The sequence below is a fragment of the Puma concolor genome, unplaced genomic scaffold, assembly GCF_028749965.1.
Source record: "Puma concolor isolate L17-30 unplaced genomic scaffold, mPumCon1.1.hap2 unalloc_scaffold_11, whole genome shotgun sequence".
NCBI classification, from domain to species: domain Eukaryota; kingdom Metazoa; phylum Chordata; class Mammalia; order Carnivora; family Felidae; genus Puma; species Puma concolor.
In genome coordinates this window covers 102587-125283 of record NW_028240136.1, presented here as the reverse complement: position 1 = coordinate 125283, position 22697 = coordinate 102587, and the positions used below count along the sequence as shown (strand labels likewise).

Sequence of the window (22697 nt, the reverse complement as noted above, 5' to 3'; positions counted from 1 at the left end):
CTATACGTTTTCACAAACTCTTCTACCTTTCTAGGATGCTTCTGCCTTCCTCCTCCACCCTCCCCCACACGCAAAATCACACAATCTGTCCGGTGAACCCCCATTCATTTTTCCATACCCAGGTCCAGCATCAGCCCCTCTGTAAAGCTTGCTCTGAGCCTCAGGATCAGATAAGCTTAGCTTTCCTACACTCCATTTTACATAGCAGCATGTGGTCAAGAACAAGAACTTGAGAAACAAACTACCCTCCCTTTTTATTCAGGTAAAGTTGATGGGACACAAAATTAACCATCTTAAAATGTGCAATTCAGTAGAATTAGTACATTCACAATGTTTTGCAACCATCATCTCTAACCAGTTCCAAAACATTTTCAACACCCTGAAAGGAAACCCTGTACCCATGAAACCAGTAACTGCTAAGAGTTCATTTATCCTGGATATTTCTTAAAAGTGGAATTATACCAATATGCAACTGGTGTTTGTGTCTCACTTCTTTCACTTGGCATGTTTTCCAGGTTCCCCCATGTTGTAGCCTATGTTAGTACTTCATTTTTATGACTGAAGAATATTCCCTTGTATGGATATGCATACCCTTGTATGGATTCCCTTGTATGTATGTACAAATAGGTTTGACAACCTATTTCCAATACTTCTGGGTATCCACTTAGGAGTGGGATTTCTGACTCACATGGAAATTCTATGTTTAACTTCTTGAAGAACCATTGAACTCTTTTTCACAGTAGTTACACCATTTTACATTCCCAACTTCGAGGTGAGAGGGTTTAATTTCTAGAACTGCCCAGTCTTGAATATCGGTCCAGCTGCGTACTAGCTGTGTAGTCTTGGGCAAGTTACTTTCTGTGCCCAATTTCTATCATAAATAAAGAAGAGTAGAATTGTACCTACCTTATATGATTGTTTGAAGGGTTGATTAAGTGTATAAGTGTATGTAAAACACCTAAATACTGCCTGGTCCATAGGAAGCACCAAGTGTTAGCTATTTTAGTTATTTACTGCTGTTAGAGCACTCATTGTTCTCCATGAAAACTCAAAACATATCTCCACTTTTTAGCAGCATACCTAGCAAACAGAATATAGTCAACAAGTGTTTGGAGATTGAAATGGATGGTAAAAGCTAAGGAACTTTTCAAAAATAAGTAGGTAGAAATTTAAGCCATATTAAATATTGAAATATATAGCAACAAGTATTTAAACTGTGTGATACTCACATAATAATAGATACATAGATACGTATTTTGTAGGTAACAATCAAGTGGTCCATGATAGACCCTACTATATAAGTTCTTTTCTTCAAAAAAAATGTTAATGTTTCTTTATTTTTGAGAGAGAGAGAGAAAGAGAGCAGGGGCAAGAGAGGTGCAGAGAGAGAGGAAGACACAGAACTCAAAGCAGGCTCCAGGCTCCACACTGTCAGCACAGAGCCTGATGCAAGGCTGAAACTCATGAACTGTGAGATCATGACCTGAGTCAAAGCTGGATGCTTAACTGACTGAGCCACCCAGGCACCCCTATAAGTTCTTAATATATGGCAGGCGTATGATAAATTATAAAGAAGTATGAATTATAAAAAGTTCTGTATCTAACACCATATACCAGGGTCAATCCAGATGAATGTGAATTTTTATTTAAAATTAAATTACACAAAATTACAAGAAAATTTAGGCAGGGGCACCTGGGTGGCTCAGTTGGTTGAGCATCCCACTTTGGCTCAGGTCCTGATCTCATGGTCTGTGAGTTTGAGTCCCAGGTCAGGCTCTGTGCTGACAGCTCAGAGCCTGGAGCCTGCTTCAGATTCTGTGTCTCCCCCTCACTGCCCCTCCCCCCTCATGTTCTGTCTCTTTATCTCTCTCTGTCAAAAATAAATAAACATTAAAAAAATTTTTTTTAAAGAAAATTTAGGCAAATATATTTGTCTCTCTACCTGGGAGATAAAAGTATGGAACAAATCTCAAAGGAAGAGAGCAATGAATCTGGTTATTATAACAGAAAAAGGCTCTGCTCTTCAAAAAATAAATGAAATAAAAAGGCAAGCAAACAGAAAAAATAACATAAATATTACAAAGTGTTTATATCCTTAACATAGAAAGAACTGTTATAAGTCATTAAGGAAAACAGCACGGCAGTAATAGAAAAAATAGGGGGAAAAGTAGTGTTTTAAAATAATTTCCAGGGGCGCCTGGGTGGCGCAGTCGGTTAAGCGTCCGACTTCAGCCAGGTCACGATCTCGCGGTCCGTGAGTTCGAGCCCCGCGTCAGGCTCTGGGCTGATGGCTCAGAGCCTGGAGCCTGTTTCCGATTCTGTGTCTCCCTCTCTCTCTGCCCCTCCCCCGTTCATGCTCTGTCTCTCTCTGTCCCAAAAATAAATAAACGTTGAAAAAAAAATTAAAAAAAAAATAATTTCCAAAGGAAAAATAATAACCAAAAAACAAATTTAAAAAAAATCATGAAAATGAAAATATCTTATTTTATTAAGAAACAAAGAAATGTGAATTAAAGGAGAAGCCATTTTTACCCAATAAATTAACTGGACTTTAGACACTGATAAGCCTCAGTGACAGTGTGGGTACACTGAGATGGGGCTGTCACATATTGCTGATCGCTGTGCAAATTGTTGCAAATTTTCTGGAAATTCTAGAACTTCTTTTAATACAATCATATATTCTTGTTTATGCCTGGTTTCTTCTACAAGTTTAATGTTTTTGAGATTCATCCATGTTATTGTGTATATCAGAAGTCCTTTCTTTTAGTTGTGAAGCAATGTTCTGTAGTGTGAATACACAACAAATTGTTTATCCATTAGTATTGGTGAACATTTGGGTGGCTTCTAATTTGGGGCTCTTACAGATAAAGCCCGTTATGAACATTCTTGAACAACTCCTTATTTGGACACATGTTTCATTGGGGGGGGGCGGTAAATACCTAAGAATGAAATTGCTATATTGTATGGTAAATATACATTGCAGTTTATAAGAAACTGTCAAACTATTTTCCATTTTTTGAAATATTCGACTAATTTATATTTCTACCAATAAGGTATGAGAGTTGAAGGAGTTCCATTTCTTCACCAACACTTAGTATTGTCAGTCTCTTAATTTAGGCAATCTATTCATTGTGGGTTTTTTAAAATGTTTATTTAGGGGCGCCTGGGTGGCACAGTCGGTTAAGCGTCCGACTTCAGCCAGGTCACGATCTCGCGGTCCGTAAGTTCGAGCCCCGCGTCGGGCTCTGGGCTGATAGCTCAGAGCCTGGAGCCTGTTTCCGATTCTGTGTCTCCCTCTCTCTCTGCCCCTCCCCCGTTCATGCTCTGTTTCTCTCTGTCCCAAAAATAAATAAACGTTGAAAAAAAAATTAAAAAAAAAATTAAAAAATAAAATGTTTATTTAGTTTTGAGGGGGGGGAGAATGCGAGTGGGGGAGGGACAGAGAAGGGGAGACAGAGGATCCCAAGTGGGCTCCACGCTTACAGCACAGAGCCCAGTGCAGGGCTCAAACTCTTGAACCATGAGATCATGACCTGAGCTGAAGTCAGGGGCTTAATCGACTGAGCCACCCAGCTGCCCCAGGATTTTTTTGTTTTAAAGTAAGAATATTTTTTGGGTGGTGTTGTGTTTGTCATATTGCCTCCCATCTTGGCCATGATGTCTGGTTGTTTCATTCTTAACAGACTAAAGGCAGAGCAAGTTCAGGTGGCCAAAACCTGATCTTTCCAACCTTTCATCAATTGGTTCATCTACTGAAGGCCTTTGACTGAATCAATTATTTTATTAGGGAGTACAAAATGATAATTTAAAAAATTCTCTCATTCTTTCCATATTTTTACCTAGAAGGTTCCCATAAACCACAACTTTCACATACTGACCATAGCTATTTTGTTGCCCTGAAAGAGCATCTACACAGGAAACAGGAAAAATCCTTATTCTTTCTCTTAAGTTGCCAATAAATGGAATTGTCAATAATTTTTTCGAAGAGTTTTCTCTTGACTTGGGAAAATGTTCACAATATAATGTTGAGTAAGCAAAGCAGGATAAAGCTATATTTAGTAAGAGCATTCGTTTTCTCTGCTTTATGGGATTGTAGGTAGTTCTTATTTAAGCTACACTTAGTATATTTTCCTAGTTTCAATAACGAGCAATACTTACAAAATCTGTCCAAAAAAGTTATTATAAGTTTGCTGACTTATTCGATGGATGGCTGGATCAAGTTTTTTCAACATTTCCCATTTTCACAGCTGTTTGAGGCTGTGTAGTGCACATATTATAAAGGGGGTGAAGAGCATTAGACAGGGAAAAGGCAGAGGTTCCATTAAGCCAGCTCTTGAGTTTCTCCGATCTAATCCATTTTCTTCCTTTAGGTCCTGACATCTTTTAAGAAGAAGTGAGATAGAATGGGCTGGACTATAAATAAAACTGCTGCTGGCAAGAAGAAAACATGAGGGGTTGCTTCCATAAAATCCCACCATGAAAACTTGAAAAGAAAAATGCCTCAGGTAAAAGGCCTATGTTCCTGCTTGTTGATAAGTAAAGATATTTAGAGACATAACATCACCTCTGATCTCTCTAATGTTTTTATAGCTCATGCTGATATTTAGGTATTTGGGATATGTCAAAATCCTATTCTGTTACACACTGAATCGGTCAACGTCTCCAAAGAGTGCCATTTACTGTTGTATGTGTGCCTTTTAAGTGTTCAAATCTTTGCACCAAAATGAATTCCACTTTATAAGAAAACAACTCAGTGAGGGATCTTTATGCGAGACAAATACTGATTGGAAAATATGGCTTCCTTGGATCCAGGCACCCAGGTCTTCCCTGGAGCCATGGCTTATTTATGGAAGTTGAAGGCTAGCATTTTCACCTTTAGCATTTGATTGTCAGAATCTCAGCCTGGCATACAAAAATCTGAACTCACATTTTTTCCCCCTCTACAGGCTATTTGTTCTTTAGTGCAGCTTTCATTCCTCTTTGGATACATTCTCTTTGGCCGATTCAGCACCATTAGACTACAAAATGCCTCAAAGCATCAAATGATGTTTATTGAGATTGACAATCTCTGGGAAGCAGGCTTTCATTGTGGTTTGACTGAATTGAGTATTTCCCCCATGACAGTCACCCATGCAATTATTTGATCAGAGAGAGGCTTCATGCTGTTTACCAGCGTGGTGATCCCAGAAGTGAACATCATGAGAGGATTTCTCATTTTAGAGAAAGATACTGATATTTCAAGTGGCTACTATAAGCTAGACTTTTTTGTTGTGGCTATTTGTTTGTTTTCCTCCAGCAACCATATCCAGTTTTCCTCTAAAGAATGAGCACTCCACATTTGTAGTCATGAGGTTTAGGTACGACTGACTTCATCTTTCTGGGGATGGGCTTCCATAGCTTTCAAATAAATGTACTTCTTTTCTCTTACTATAGTGATTGATTTGAGAAGAGGCAGGTAAATAAAGCACACTGATTCCAGGTACTGAGAGAAGTTATCTCCTTCTTCCATGGAAACCACCAGAGGACAGAACTTTCTTTTGGCTAGACAGTAAAGCATGAGGATGTATGGCCTAGAACTTCCTCAGCAATTGTTGAAAGATGAGGTGAGCCATTCTGGGAACACGGTCAATGCCCAGAGGAGGCACACGACACAGAGGTAGATTACTCGTGACTCCATAAACTCTGGACCAAAGCTCCTCCGGATGTTTTACAGTGAGTGAGCCATTAAATGTGTCTATATTTCTTAAGCTAAGTTGGATTGAGTTTCCTGTTGTTTGCAATCCAAGATTCTTAGCTAATGAGGAGAAGTCAGTCTAATGTTGGCTCCTTTGGCAAGGCCAACACAGGAGTTCAGGCTATTGATTCTGTTTATAAGGAGTTCAGAATCAGGAAAGACGAATACTTGGTGAAAGAGGTAAAAATATTAGTTATATCTTGGGGAAAGGCACAAGGGAGCTTTCCGGGTGGCTGGAAATGCTCTGCATCTTGACCTGGAGAGTGGTTACACAGGTGTAGACATATATAAGTATTCATTAATCTGTACACTTAGCATTTGCACATAATATCACTGCATATCACTGCACATGTATTATACCTCAACTTAAAAAAATCTTTAGCTAATTGAGAAAGAATATTTGACCAAAAATGGCAGCCAGACTGAATTGTTGCTGTAGCTTCCAATAGTACCAAGAAGCAAATTGCTTTATCAAACTTCAACAAAAAACCATGTCATCAGATGCATCTCTGGCAGGAGGGTATCTGTAGATGCATGACATAATTTAGATGCACACACTTTGGGAAAAATCTCTGTATACACATCCATACATACATCCATATACAATACACATCTTAGGTGCATATGTAGCCTGTATTATATATGTGCATGTATATGTATAAATGTACATTTTTGAATCTATATGCTCCTAGTATGTGTGTATGTGTGTACATATATATATATACACATATGTATATACACACATACACATACATTTTGAGGAATACACACACAAACACACATGTATACACACACATACATAATACATTTGAGGAACATACAGAGTCAAACCAAGATGTAGTGACCAAAAAGAACTGTGCTATGAAATAATTTAGTGTTCACTCTTGAAATCATTTTTTTTTTTTTTTTGGTCAAAGGGCAGGAGTAGATGTCATAACTTTGAGCTTGTATTGTTTCCAAAAGAAAGAAACAATACAATTCACTGGCATACTCAGTTGCTTCCAAACAAGGCTCGCCTCTGACAGACAAGTGACTCACAAATTCATCTTTTTACATGAAATTTATGTTGCACTTAATTTTTCTCAGGGCCAAAGCTATAAATAGAAATCAGGTCATTGTATCATGACAATAAAATTATGATTATTTATGCACATTGGAGATGAGAAAGCGACTTGCCTTCATAAATTACCTTTTTTCCATGATTCATTGAATTCTTCCCGACCCATGAATAATGAGGTCCCTAATTTCCTACAAAGAATTGGAGAAATGAAGACAAATTGAGGGTGGGAGGAGCCTGGAGGAAAATTATTAAATTAGGGATTTACATTTTTACATAGTAAGTGTATGGAGAATGTTCCATGGCAGTCTGTACTAAATCGATGCTGCATAATGTGGAAAATAGCAGCCTGATGATTCTTTATTTCCCTTGACAAGTGTAAATGCTGTTATTCTAACCATGGCACTGAATACTTTTTTGGAGACTGCTTGTTATATTAAAAAAAAAAGCCTCCTTTAAGAAGCTCTTATGTTAGTAGCATGTGCAATCCTACCAGCTTTCATACACCCTCAGCAAAAGTCTGTTTTGCCTGTCACAGGCTCTCTTTGTTCCTGACTGCAAAATAAGCATTTAAAAATGGGGTTTTTATTAAAATCATGAAATTTTCAAATAAAATTGGACTCTACTCTGTGAAATGCAACATTCACCACTGGAAAAAGTCCATGAACAAGAATAGTCCAATGTGATTATATAACATCATGGAAAGAAGAAAGAAATGTTGACCATTTTTCTTAAACTATGTACCAATAAATTCCTTAAAATGTAAGTTGCCGGAGTCATCCTCTGTCTCCTCTAGAGAATGAGAAATAAGGATGAAAAGCATTAATAGAAGAGAAATGAGTAACACTGTTATAAAATAATATCACCATTTTATTATCCCAATAAATTCTAAAAGTGTCATCATCATTTCCAATTTTATAGAAGGGCTGCAGTGTGATAAAATACAAAACAAATATGAGATTTCTTTCATTTTAAAAGTACTATTGGATCCACTATAGATAGAATTTTATTTTTTTTTCTCCAACAAAAGGAAAACAGTAAGTGCAGTGAAATGGAGATCCTTGTTTAATTAAAAAAAAAAAAAAAAAAAAGAGGATTTTCTGCTCTCACACTGTAAGATCTTTGCATTTCAGACTCTACTAACATAACATTCATCATCATTTGGGTAAGTACTTAGTTAAAGTCTTCCCTTGTGGCTTCAGACTGAGAACAGCATCTGATCAGCAGCCTTGGTTTCACACTGGCACAACTTCTCATTAAAATACATATGAAGACGTGGTGTGAGGTGAAAAATCAGGGCAATAACCCAAACTAGGACTGATGACCAACCTAAGCCAATATTTTATATAAATTCCCACTCACTTAGTAATGCCTTTTTAATAGGATGTGAATGACCTTTATCTGTCAGACCTCTCTGAAATACCAGATTAGACATTTTAGTAAACTAAGCTATGTCCCCTGCCTCCACCCTACAGGTGTTCTTTTGGAAGCAGACATTGGTGGCATTCTCCTTCCGTTCTTTCTAGCTCCGTCTCTACCCCAGTAAGGTCTCTCTCTTTGACATCGGATAAGAGACGAAAGCTCCCAGCAATCAAATGGGAGAAGACAAAGGAAGTGCCCCCCTGGTACTAGCTGAAAATTGTACTTGTTCATTTATTTCATGAAACACTTGGCAGTGGTAATAGGCTAAGATCACATCGTGCTGCCAGAGATGCACTTGATGCAGGCATCGATAATGGAGCTGGAAGCTGTACGTGTGAATTTATTTTCCCAGGTTATATCTTAGTCCTTCATCAAGGCTATTCGCACAAAATAAGAGCCTCTAGTAAGACACTCATATGTTGAGGCACCTGGCTGGCTCAGTTGGTAGAGCATGTGACTCTTGATCTCAGGGTTCTTGATCTCAGGTGAGTTCGAGGCCCATGTTGGGTGAAGAGATTACTTAAAAATACAATATTAAAAAAAGACCCTTGTATGTTTATAGCATACAACCAGGAGTATGGATTGAGTGGCAATCCCTACACCCTGGTGAATAGCAAACAAAAGATCAGATGGACTCTGTCATTCCTATAGGCAAAAAACAGACAACCTCAAAACCCCCCAGGAATTTATGAAAAATATGGCAGGAAAGGAAAAGAAACCATTACCCTGGAAACTCAGAACTAGCCTCTGAAAATGATTCACCACAAAAACAGGGTGAAAAATTTAGAAAATCGGCGTCCTTACTTGAACCACAAGAAGTTTGCCATGAGGAAATCATACTGAAATGAAAATAAGATGGAACACAATGAAACATGAGATTAATGGGCTAAAGAGGGACAAGGAGAAAATTAAAATTGCAATGGCAGAATGAAAAACTTGTGAGAGGATCAAAATGAAGATAGTCACTGTTGAAAATTAAATCATTGTGGGGGGAGATGAGGTTAAGACACTCTTCCATTCTCAGAAGCAAAGGACAAAGACATTAAGACAATTCAGTGAATTTGGAATGGAGATTATACTTAATCATTTACAGGTACTTCTGAGGAAAGAGCCAGACTATTTTGAATAGATGAAATCCTGCATAAGTTTAAGGAAGTAAACCTTCTATGACTGAAAGAAAACAACCAATAGCGAACCCTGTGTATAAAGCTGTGAAAGAGGTTGCCATTGTTTAAGTCAACCAGCATATGCCTGGAGACTTTTTGAGTTGCAAGAATAAATATATACATCCTAAGAGAGCCTAGCAAGGTAGTGGGATGAGGTGGGGTTGTGGTGGGGAGATGCCAAGTACAGGTAACACAAAAATTGAATTTAACACCAGATGTCTCCTTAGCAGGAAATATGAATGTAGTATTCTATGGAGAAAATATTTTAATACAAAATTGGCCCTAAAAGGGTAACATATATCTTTATTAATCATTTCTTCAAATTGTCTTTGTGACCCGAGAAATATCTAGGGAAAAGGCTATTTTATAGAACTGCTCAACCTTCCCCTGAAGGCCAGAGGTGAGGAAAAGGGCGAAGAAGAGAAGGCCTTTGACTTTTTGGAGATGTCAACCAATGAAAGACAAAACTGCAAGCTGCAAAATAAAATATGTGCCTTGGGACACCTGGGTGGCTCAGTTGGTTGAGGGGCCAAATCTCGGTTTCAGCTCAGCTCATGATTTCATGATCTGTGGGATCAAGCCCCGCGTCAGGCTTCAGGCTTTGCACTGACAATGTGGAGCCTGCTTGGGATTCTCTTTCTCTTCCTCTCTCTCTCTCTGCCCCTCTCCAGCTCATGCGTGTGTGTGCACTCTCTCTCTATCTCCAACTAAATAAACATTTTTTTATAGTGCATTTATTTGGGGTCTTAAAGATTGCAATCCAAGAGGGGCGCCTGGGTGGCTCAGTCGGTTAAGTGTCCAACTTCGGCTCAGGTCATGATCTCGCGGTCCGTGAGTTTGAGCCCCGCGTCAGGATCCGTGCTGACAGCTCAGAGCCTGGAGCCTGTTTCTGATTCTGTGTCTCCCTCTCTCTCTGACCCTCCCCCATTCATGCTCTGTCTCTCTCTGTCTCAAAAATAAATAAACATAAAAAAAAAAAAGATTGCAATCCAAGAGACACAGATTCCACTGAAATCAAAAGCATGTTCTGGGGTGACAAAGAGGTTAGAGCTTTTGAAGAGCAAAGAGGAAATTTATATAAGTTGTTTTGAATGAAATGAAACAGGTGCTGGTATAGCTACAGTTACACTAATCTATAGGTGGCTGGTTGCTAGGGCTAGTGTTAGGTGGAAAGTTCATTTGTGTCCATTCTTACCTATAGCAGATATCTTGGCTTTGGGCTGAGTTCAGAAAAATTTCTGAGAATTTGAGATGGAAGACATGTATAAGTCCCACCTCCTCAATGTCCTCCCGGCTCCATTTTAAATAACCCTCTTAGCATTGCTTACTCCATTTTTTTCTGGGTTGTCAAAGAGGACAACTGATATTTTCCTAACAGTTCCGTGATGATTAATTTTACGTGTTAACTTGAATGGGCTAAGGAAGCCCAGACAGCTGATAAAATATTATTTCTGGGTGTATGTGTGAGGGTATTTTAGAAGAAATTAACATTTGAATAGCTGAACCAAGTACAGATGGCTCTCCTAAAAATGAGTGGGTGTCATCCAACTTGTTGAGGGCTTAAAGAGAACAAAAAAGTGGAAGGATGGTGAATTCTTTCTGCCAGAACTAATACATCCATCTTCTCCTGGACTGGGACATTGGCAGTCCTGGATCCCACCCGTTGAGACCTGAATTCTTAATCATTCACAGGTCCTTCTGAGGACTGAATTCTACCACTGGCTTTCCTGGTTCTTCAGCTTCCACGTGGATTTCTCAGCCTCCTTGATTGCATGAGGTTATTCCTATAATACATCTCGTCTTGTATGTATGTATGTATCCCATTTGCTCTTTGTCTCTAAAGAACTCTGAAAAGAACTCTGAATTGAACAAGTTCAATAACGTGTTTGGTATGGAAGTTGCAGGGGGGTGGGTGGGGAAGAGAATTCTTTCTTTTGCATTATACAAATGCCAACACGTGGTTTCTGCTGTCTCAATGTTTTCAGCACAAAGACCTGACACTCTCTATTTTCACACTCTTTAATTTTTGAAAAAAGGGTTTGGATAATTGGTAGTTTTTTCCTTAACTGTTTCACAGAAGGTAACAGTGAAGCCTTCTGACCTTAGGCTTTTCTTTTTTTTTTTTTTTTTTTTAATTTTTTTTTTTTTCAACGTTTATTTTTGGGACAGAGAGAGACAGAGCATGAACGGGCGAGGGGCAGAGGGAGAGGGAGACACAGAATCAGAAACAGGCTCCAGGCTCTGAGCCATCCGCCCAGAGCCCGACGCGGGGCTCGAACTCACGGACCGCGAGATCGTGACCTGGCTGAAGTCGGACGCTTAACCGACTGCGCCACCCAGGCGCCCCTGACCTTAGGCTTTTCAACATAAGGTTTTTATTTATTAATTTGATTTCGTTATGTAGGTCCATTAAGATTTTCTTTTTTTCATATTTTTTTAATGTTTGTTTATTTTTGGGGAGAGAGACAGAGTGCAAGCGGGGGAGGGGCAGAGAAAGAGGGAGACAAAGAATCTGAAGCAGGATCCAGGCTCCTAGCTGTCAGCACAGAGCCCAACACAGGACTCGAACCCAAGAACCACGAGGTTGTGATGTGAGCTGAAGTTAGACACTTAAGAGACTGAGCCCAGATTTTCTATTTATTTTCAAGTCAGTTATGATCACTTGTATCTTTCTCAGAATTCACCAATTTGTATACAGGAATACTGATGCATAGGGGCACTTGTGCCCCAATGTTTATAGCAGTACTCTCAACAATAGCCAAACTGTGGAAAGAGCCTAAATGTCCATCAACTGATGAATGGATAAAGAAATTTTGGTTTTATACACAATGGAATACTACATGGCAATGAGAAAGAATGAAATATGGCCCTTTGTAGCAATGTGGATGGAACTGGAGAGTGTGATGCTAAGTGAAATAAGCCATACAGAGAAAGACAGATACCATATGTGTTGACTCTTAGGTGGATCCTGAGAAACTTAACAGAAACCCATGGGGGAGGGGAAGGGAAAAAAAAAGAGGTTAGAGTGGGAGACAGCCACAGCATAAGAGACTCTTAAAAACTGAGAACAAACTGAGGGTTGATGGGGGGTGGGAGGGAGGGGAGGGTAAGTGATGAGTATTGAAGAGGGCATCTTTTGGGATGAGCACTGGGTGTTGTATGGAAACCAATTTGACAATAAATTTCATATATTAAAAAAAATAAAAAAATAAAAAATAAAAAAAGAATACACCAATTTCTACAAAGACAGAGTTGTATTTAACAGACTTATACATGGAATTGTACATAATATTCTCATATAGTCTTTTAGTCTTTGTAGAGTAGATAGCATGACACTTCTTTCCTTATTTCAATCATTTTTGTCTCCTCTCTTCATCTCTTCATTAGTAACTAAAGGCTTATCAATTTTGTTAATCTTTCTAAAATGCACACTTTCAGTTTCCTTGAATTTCTTCATTGTTTTTCCATTTTCTATTGCATTGACTGCTGCTCACTTTTTCTTTTTGTTCTTCTTTTTTAAATTTCTTAAGATGGAAGCTTCTATTATTGATTTGACACCTTTTTTATCTGTTCTGTTGTATTTTTTTTGAGAGAAAGTGCGCGTGCGTACGCATGATGGGGAAAGAAGCAGAGGGAGAGGGAGAGAAAGGGCCCCAAGCAGGCTCCATGCCTAGTGCAGAGCCAGGTGCAGGGCTCCATCAGACCACCATGAGATCACAACCCGAGCTGAAATCAACTGACTGGGCCACGCAGGTGCCCCCTTTTATAAGCATTTGATGCTATAAATTTCTAAGTTCTCCTTTCTCTGCACCCACAGGTTTTTGATATTTTATACCTTTACTTCCATTCAGTAAAAAGATTTTCTAATTTCTTATGAGTTTTTTATAAGTATATTATTTAATTTCTAAATATTTGGAGATTACTCAAATTTCTTTCTGTTGAGTTCTTAAGTGTAATTATTTTGTAGTCAGAGAATGTACTTCGAATGATTCCTAACATTTAAAATTGATTGAAACTGTTTTAGTCCTTAGCATATGGTCTATACTAGAAAAGGTTCCATGTGCACTTGAAAGGAATGTGTATTCTTTTGTCGTTGGGTAGCATATTCTATAAATGTCAGTGAGGTCAAGTGCTTGAAAGTGTTCAGATTTTCATTATTCTTGCTAACAAGATTTTCTGTCTTATTCTATTAGTTATTTACAATGGGATATTGAAATCTCCAACTATAACTTTCAAATTTTTGGTTCCTCCTTTCACTTCTGTCAGTTTTTGCTTCGTGTATTCTGGGCATCCTTTGTCAGGTACATATACATTTATAATTGTAATACTGTCATGATATATTGACCATTTTACCACTATTAAACCTTTCTTTTTATCTCTAGCAATATTTCTTGTCTTAAAGTCTATTTTGTCTGATATTAATATTACCACTCCAGGTCTCTGATGGTTACTACTTGCATTCAGTGGTACAGTGACTGCTTTATTCAATCTTAAATTATTTAAGAAGTTAAGAGAAAAATCTACCCACATCATCTTTTATATTTACCATTTCTTGTGCTTTTTTTTTTTTTTACCTTCTCAAGGATTTGAATTACTGCCTGAAGGTATTTGCTCTCAGCCTAAAGCACTTCCTCTAGCATATCTTGTAGAGCAGGCCTTTCTCAATGGATGCTCTCTGCCTTTGTTTACCTGAATTTGTTTCTGTTTGGCCTTCATTGTTCAAAAACAATTTTAGTGGATGTAAACTTCTTAGTTGATAAGCATTTCCTCTGAGCAGTTTGAGGCCTTCTGGCCTCCATTTTTCCTGATAAGTAGTCAACAGTTAGTTGGATTGTTTGACTCTATGTAATGAGTCCTTTTATTCTTGATGCTTTTGAGAACTTTTCTTTGTCTTTCTAGACGAGAATTTCCCTGCTGATCTACTCAGAGCTCCTGGCAAGTCTTGGATCTATAGATAAATACTTTTCATGAAATCTGGAAAGTGTTAGGCCATTATTTCTTCAAATTTTTTTTCTGCCCTGTTTTACTTCTCCTCTCTCTCTGGGGTACCCATTTTTCACTTGTTAATGCACTTGATGTTGTCCCATAGATCTCCAAGGCTTTCATTTTTCTTCAATCTTTTTTCTCTCTGTCTTCTAGACTGAATCAGTTCTACTGATTTTTATGCAAGTTCACTTTTTCTTCTGCCTTCTCAATTTTGCTATTGTGTCAATTTGGTGAGTTTTTCATTATGATTATTGTATTTTTCAACTTTAACATTCCTACGTTTTTCTTTTCTTTTTCTTTTTCTTTTTCTTTTTCAAGTAGGCTCTAAGCCCAACATGGGGCTCAAACTCACGTGACCCAGAGATCAAGAGTCACATGCAGTCACATGTTCAGAGCACCCGGGTGGCTCAGTCAGTTAAGTGTCAGACTCTGGGTCTCTGCTTACATGGTTTGTGAGATTGAACCTATGTCAGGCTCTGTGCTATTAGTGCAGAATTCTCTCTCCTCCTCTCTCTGCCCCTCCCCTGCTCTCTCTGTCTCAAAATAAATAACCATTTAAAAAAATAGTCACAAGCTGGATTGACTGAGCCTGCTAGGTGTCCCTCCATTTGTTTCTTTTTAATAGATTCTGTTCCATTGTTGATATTCCCTATTGTTGAGTTATGGTCATCACATTTTCCTTTGTTCTTTAAACATGGCTTCTTTTAATTATTTGAACATACTTGTAATAGTTTCATTGAGTTAATCCAGCACCTAGACCCATGAAGAGACAGTTTCTACTAATTACTTTTTGTCTTGAATATGGGTCACCCTTCCTGGTTTCCTAGTTCTCACAATTTAAAAACTGGATATTTTAGATAATTTATTATAGCAACACTGGATTGCAATTTTCCTTTTTTCCTATGGTGAGTTTTATTTGCTAATGTTTGTTTCTTGCTGTTTAAAGCAACTTGTCTGTACTTAATCTATAGAATTAGATTATTACCTCACAATGTGCAGCCTCTGATGCCTCTGTTCAGTTTTTCTTTATTTTCTTTGTTTAGCTTATGTCTACATAACCTAGTGTTCAACCAGCGATCGGCCAGTGGTTGTGCAAAATATCTTAAGCTCAAAAGGCTTCCACCATCTGCTTGTGGATCTGTGTTTGGTTTGAGGCAAGCATTCAAAATTTAGGCAATATTCAAGTCTGCCCTAACATTTACTTTCCACCGACTCTCAGTTCTCCCATTGTGCATAAGAATAGGCTCCCAGACAGCCAGTGATCTGTAGAATGGTTATTAAACCTTTCAATGGCTAACTCATATCCCTATTAAAGTTTTTGATAGTCCTTCAGTCTATCATTCCCTTCCCCCCAGAGGGACTGAAATCCTGGGCTCAGAGAGAGGGCTCTAGCCCTTTCCCATTCACCCCAGTTGCCAATTTTCCACTCTCTGCTCGAAATCAAGTTAGCCTGCTCCTCTTGCAACAAGGCTGTCAGTTTTCATGGTCAGTCTCATCTGATAGAATTGGTGTGCGGGCCAATCTGGGGTGGGGTGTGGGAGTAGCCACAGGCAAGAAAGCCACAGACTTCTACTGTTCTTACTCGAAGGTCAGCAGTTTTTCATGAATATATGCTTTTCAAATTGTTGTTTCCTTTTGGTCCATTTCCAGAGCCCCAAAATGACTGTTTTTGACAATTTTGCCTCGTTTTGTAGGTTTCGTTGTTGCTGTTTTTGAAAGAGGATTTATCAAGCTACTCACTACTTCAAAACCAGAATCTACACAACCTCCACCTCCCTGTGTTTTTCAGTCTGCTTCCAGGCTACGCTTGACCATTGCATTGTCAGAGCAAATCCTAGGACACACACAACTCTTTCTAGGGCAGATTCTTAGTTGAAAGCCTTTTATTGTCACTTGTTGATTCCCAAGTAATTGTGTAACCCGTATGAGATCTGCATCTTCTCCAGCCCTCTTAGTTTGCCCTTCCCTGCTTCCCCTGCACAAGCAAATGTCCTACTATCCCCCAAACAGAGAAGAATGATGGAACATTGATGAGAACTTTCTTAGGAAAGATTGTATAGAAGATTTTTTTTTTTTTAATCACACACCACTCAGCAAAAAGCCATAGTAAATCCTCTTTCACTAGTCAGTTCTAATCTCATCAAAGTCCCACTTTGCAAGACTGCAGGGGGACATTCCACCCTCACCTTTTCTCTAAATAGTGTTGAGTCCTGTTACTACTCTTCTCAAGATTATCCATCTGCCAACACATACCAGATCTAACTTCTCCCTCCCCTTAATTGTGCAGACTAGCTTCCCTTTTCCTTGTGAAAACTGGACTCAAATTCTAAACCTAGATTTCAAAGGCTTGCAATTGGTTTCATCAAAAAATCTTCTAAAGACTGTTGGATCTCTCTCTACAGAGATTTTGTACCACAAGATCAGTACATAAAATGTTTTCAAGTGTTAAGTTATTTTAAATTTTTTTTAACGTTTATTCATCTTTGAGAGACAGAGACAGAGCATGAGCGGGGAAGGGGCAGAGAGAAGGAGACACAGAATCTGAAGCAGGTTCCAGGCTCTGAACTGTCAGCACAGAGCCCGACCTGGGGCTCAAACTCACAAACTGCGAGATCATGACCTGACCCAAAGTCGGACGCTCAACCGACTGAGCCACCCAGGTGCCCCTAGTGTTAAGTTATTTTAAAAATCACATTCTATCACCTCACACTTGGCAGACAGTCCAATCCTTAGTTTGTTAAGAAGTTTGAGGTCATTTGACCTGAACCCCTTCATCTACCTGTCAGCTTGTGATTAACACCTATCCCTTATGCTTTCCTTGGGTCCCAAAGAAAGGAAAATGGCTCTCTACATCAATGTTTAGAGTCCCTACCTACATACTGGTTAATGTTCTTTTAGTTTCATTTAACTTACTGTACCTCTGGATAGTATAAGCAAAGACTGATTTATACAAGAATGTTAGAAAAAAGAAAAGAAAGACCTACTAAGGACCTCGGCAGTAGAGCATGTGGTTCTTTCCTCAGGGATGGTGTCATAAAATGATGGAAGGAAGTATCTGCTTAAGTTTCAAATCTCAGAAGAAACAATCTGATTGGCTAGCTTGTTTCAGAAGCCCTTTCACTGACCAATCACAGTGGAGTGAGATGAGGTTGGGGTCTGTCACTGAAAGAAAGGGGAGCAAAGGTGCTGGATAGATAAGGGTAGTACTATAGTAGAAATAGACCTAGAGGGTGTTGAGCTAGGTGAAATAAGGCAGAGAAAGACAAATACCATATGATTTCACTTATATGTGGAATCTAAAAAACAAAACAAATGCACAAACAAAAACAGAAACAGACTCATAAATCCGGAGAACATACTGGTGGTTGCCAGAGGGGAGGAAGGGGGAGGAATAGGCAAGATAGAAGGGTTTAAGAGGTACAAACTTCCCATCATAAAATAAATAATTCATAATGATGAAAAGTATGGCATAGGCAATAGAGTCAATGATATAATAACATTGTGTGATGACATAAATACACAATAAATACACTTATTGTGGTGAATGTTGCATAATATATAGAATTATTAAATTTCTATGTTGACCACCTGAAACGAATATAACATCATATATCCATTATACTTCAATAATAAAAGTTTTAAAAAATATAGAAGTGCAGTGATACTGACAAACTCTTCCCTCCTGACTTTCCCTCGATCATCAGTGTCTCTCTTTCAATTGGTTATTTCTTCTTGTCTTCAAATAAGTGCAGATACCCCTTAGCTTGAAAGAGAATTTTTCTAACTTTGTAACCTTCACTTCTCATCTTATTTTTTTCCCCTTCTTTTCATCAGGTTCCCAGGCAGCTGATTTACTCTCTGAAGAAAGCTTGCTTATATTGTTCCTCTTTACCTTCTTTGCTATCTCAAACCCTCTCTTTTTTCCAGAAAGTCTTCAGAAAGCCTTTCCTCCATCCCTGTTGACCCCAATCAAAAAATTCTAAAACACCATTTGGTTTCAGCAACATTATTAACTATGTTAGATGCTGTTTATTTGAATTTTTATGGATTTTATAGCTTGTTTTTAATTTTACTTGTTTTCTTTTTTGTTACTGTTTTTTTTTTTAATTTTTTTTTTTTAACATTTATTTATTTTTGAGACAGAGAGAGACAGAGCATGAACGGGGGGAGGGCCAGAGAGAGAGGGAGACACAGAATCTGAAGCAGGCTCCAGGCTCTGAGCTGTCAGCACAGAGCCTGATGTGGGGCTCGAACTCACGGACCGTGAGATCGTGACCTGAGCGAAGTCGGACGCTCAACCGACTGAGCCACCCAGGAGCCCCTGTTACTGTTTTATAGTTAAGAATAATAGGGAGTTATAACATGCTTTTATGTTTGTACATATTTAAATAGTATTATAGTAAAAATAATTCAGGTAAACCCTGGGAGTCTGATAGAACACTTTTCTTTAAAAAAGGTCTTAAGTTTCAGGAAATGTAGGTCTATGGTGTCAATTTATTGCTTAATCACAGTATTTCCTGGTAGGTTATTGAACCTCACTTAGTGATAGTCCCCACAAAGGTACTGTGAATTCTTCAAAGGTAGTGAAAATGAGGTCTGTATTTCTTTGTGTATCTTCCTCGAAACATCTAGCAGCATCTCAAAACCAGGTTTTATTGAGTGAACTCATAGAAACTTTGATTCTTAAGAGTAGTTATGAAATTTTTTTAGTGATAAGAACTATCTTTTTTTTTTTTAACTTTTACTCATCTCTTTGAGACAGAGAGAGACAGAGCACAAGTGGGGGAGGGGCAAAGAGAGGGAGACACAGGATCCAAAGCAGGCCCCAGGCTCCGACCTGTCAGCACAGAACCCAACCCAGGACTTGAACCCACGAACCACGAGATCATGACCCGATCCGAAGTTGGGTGCTTAACTGACTGAGTCACCCAGACTCCTCAAGAGATAAGAACTATCTTTTACTGAGTCCTGCCTTTTATTCAGCACCAGGAATTGTACTAGTGCTTTAGACTATCTCCGTCTTCACAATGAACAAATAGAATAGATCTAATGAAGATAACCATTTTACAGATGAGAAAACCGAGGCTCAGAGAGATTAAATAAATTGCCTACGGCCATATACCTAGTAAATACTAGAGCTGCAATCGCATATGAAATGATTGTTAGAGAACTAAGTGCAAGACTCTTACAGCATAAGTCTCATGATAATTTAAAACTATATTTTGTAAGATTTATATTCAGTCCTTAGTCTGTAAGAATATCGCTAGGTTTCTTTTTCTCACTGAATACTTGACAAATGGTAAAAGCTTAGTCCGTGTTTATATAGTCACGGATGCATTTCCCCTCACTACATTTTGTACTCTTACTACCAGAAATTTATTTATACTCATTTAGTCAAACAACTTTGTTTAACTTTGCACTTGATAAGAGGATATTTTAATGTTTTGGGCTGTATTTTGTAATACAGGAAATGCCATGCCAACACATCATTAACGGCACATTTCTGCCCATTGACTTTCCATCTGGAGCAAGGAAATATGTGTTGTGGTAAGTACTGTACAGAGAATCAATGTTGCTAATATTTCAACCAGTGAGTAGCCATATAAAACACTGTAAACAGAACCTTAGTGTAAATGGGATAGGCATGTCTCAGCTCAATCTTTGCCTGATAATTGCTGCATGTATCAATTTTTAAGCAATTATACATTATAAAAAATCATTCCCAAGACTTTAACTCCAGGACTTTAAAATCTTGATGACTTTGTTTCACATTCTCAATGGCACAGATTAGCTAAACGGAGGAAGAGAGGGCTTTGTGGTTAGTGCACAGTAACGTATAGCTTGGCCGTGGTTGGGTTGTCCACTCCTTATGGCTGTATTCAAACATGTGTTCAAAACCACTGCGCCCCATCAATGATGCTACTCTTGCTCATTTTTGAAGAGCAAGCTTAAGAGTTAGAGTAACCCTTATTCTAAAGAATAAATATTTAAAGAGGAGGCATTGACCTTTCATGGTGTAAGAAAAAGTATCCAAAATTCTTATCATGGTCTAGAAGTTCCTGCTTACTCTAGACCAACCCGGGTAGCATTCTTGGCCTCTCCTTGACAACCTATGTAAAAACTGCTGTTTCCTCTGCCTGAAGCTCTCCACCATTCCTCTCCCTGTCCCCTGTTATCCCTACTCATTCCTCAGATCTCAGCTTAAGGGTTACTACCTCAGAGAAGCCCTCCCCAGCTAAGTCTAGACTCTCATCATAGACTTTCATTGCAAGCTGAACTCTTATTTGGTAGCACTTATGAGTAGAATTAGATACTTATTTTGACAGCAGGTGCTTTGTCTGACAAAAGATCAGATGTTCTCTAGGATCTACCTGGAGAGGGAGAGAAAGAAGGGGGGAGAGACACAGAGACAGAGACTTCTTGAGAAGGGGAAAGGAGAGGGAGAAAAGTATGGAATAGCTGTGCAGGGAGAAGAAAAGACAGATAGATGACGGGCCTCAGAGAGGAAAAGAAGCCTTAGCTGCTAGGGATCCAACCCATTAATTAATTTTGTGTGGTCCAACCTACATTTCTTGCTTATGACAGAGGCTGCTACTGTGTACCAGCACCTTCATTCTCCTCTTATTCTGGGGCACACAGTTAGCCTACCTTTCTCAGCCTCCCTTGCTCTTAAGTGATACCATGTAACTGAGTCCCAGCCAATGGAATATGGACAGAAGGGATGTGTATTTCCAGATGTGGCTCCCTAGTACTCCATTGGACCTTTCCAGGTCCTCTCTCTTTGCTCTTTGATGGGTAGTGAACAGAATTCATCAGAGGATGTGAGACCTAGAGCAACTCTTAGCTAGAATGAACCTACATCCCTGAATCAACTTGTGGAAGACCACCTAGTGAAGACCCAACTGGTCTATGAAATGAGTGAAAAACAAACTTTTACTTTGTTAGGCCACTGAAGATTTAGTGTTTGTGTTAGCAGCTAACTTTCACTTCCATAATACATCTCAATATTTTCATATAATATACCTTTCTTTGGCTTATATTAGTTTGAAGCATCTTAATTATTACCAAATAGCAAAAATTAACTGGTAAAATACTTATAAAGCTTTTAATCATTACTATCAAGATAGCTTTATATTTACTACCAATATATAGGCTTACTATATAATATATGTAATTATATATATAATTTTGTATAATATCTATATGGATACATATATATATATATAGAGAGAGAGAGAGAGAGAGAGAGAGAGAAATATTCCTGTTATGTATTACTATGGGAAAGACAAATTTAGAATCAGTGATACTAACTCAGCAAGAGTGAAACATAAAATCTATTACTGTGTAACTGAAAGAAATCAAAAAGCCAAATTAGATGACCAGTAAAATAGTCTGCAAATACTTATTGAGCTATTATACATGTGTGTGTGCGTGCGTGTGTGTGTGTGCATGTGTGCGTGTTTCTGATACACAGCCAGGTTGGGGGCCATTGATCCACAAGGACACACACCAAACCATTGGCAGTGTTTATTGCTGGGGAGGCCTAGAAAGGAAGAATGCTTGCATTCTTCTGTTATCACAACTTGTATTATCACATGGTTCTGCATTCTTGTTCCAAAAAGCATGTTCCTAAAATTAAGTTTTTGCTTAGGTAATATATGCATGTGAGGCAAAATTGAAGATACAGAAGGGTTGTACTAAGAAATGAGCCTCTCTGAGCTCTCTTGTTTGTAAGGGACCCATTTCACCTTCCAATCTGAACCTCAGCAAAAGCTACTGTTATGAGCTATATTTATATGTATATAAATATATACATTTATAATTAAATATACAAAATATATAATTGCATAAAATATATTAAAGATATAAATTAACATGTGTTATATAAACATGCTTTCTTATTTTTAATATTATATATTTATATTTTATGTATGTATATTTCCACATATACATAAAAAAGGTTCATTTTGAAACAGACAAAACAGGAATGACTTTAAGTTTATCTATGTCTTGAATTGTAAATCATTCTAATTAATCTAGTCTGATTAGTATAGGATTTATATCACAGTGGATCTCTTACATTGAATTCATTATATTTTGATATATCCCAACTTAATTTCAACTCTCAAGATACCAGTTAGAGAGACCTTTTTTCCATTCTCTCCCTTACCTCCTCCTAGGCATCTTTTGTGCTTCCAAACCCTGCCGATTACTCTGCGGGCTCCTGTGTGCTGTGTGTGTGTGTGTGTGTGTGTGTGTGTGTGTGTGGTGAGGACGCAAACGGCTTCTGCGGGAAGTGACCCCAGGGAGCAGGCATGAGAGACAGACGGGG

General features: G+C 38.4%; 1 protein-coding gene across 1 annotated transcript in view; it reads left to right on the top strand.

Annotated features, from left to right (window-relative positions):
• LOC147571704 (uncharacterized) overlaps nt 1–5482 on the top strand; it is a 46343-nt gene extending 40861 nt beyond the window's left edge. Inside the window, exon 5 of the mRNA XM_086696132.1 lies at nt 4371–5482. Within this exon, the coding sequence (XP_086552258.1) occupies nt 4371–4397 (27 nt within the window). The 3' untranslated portion in view covers nt 4398–5482. The remainder of the gene's footprint in view (nt 1–4370) is intronic.
• The last annotated feature ends 17215 nt before the right edge of the window (nt 5483–22697 follow it).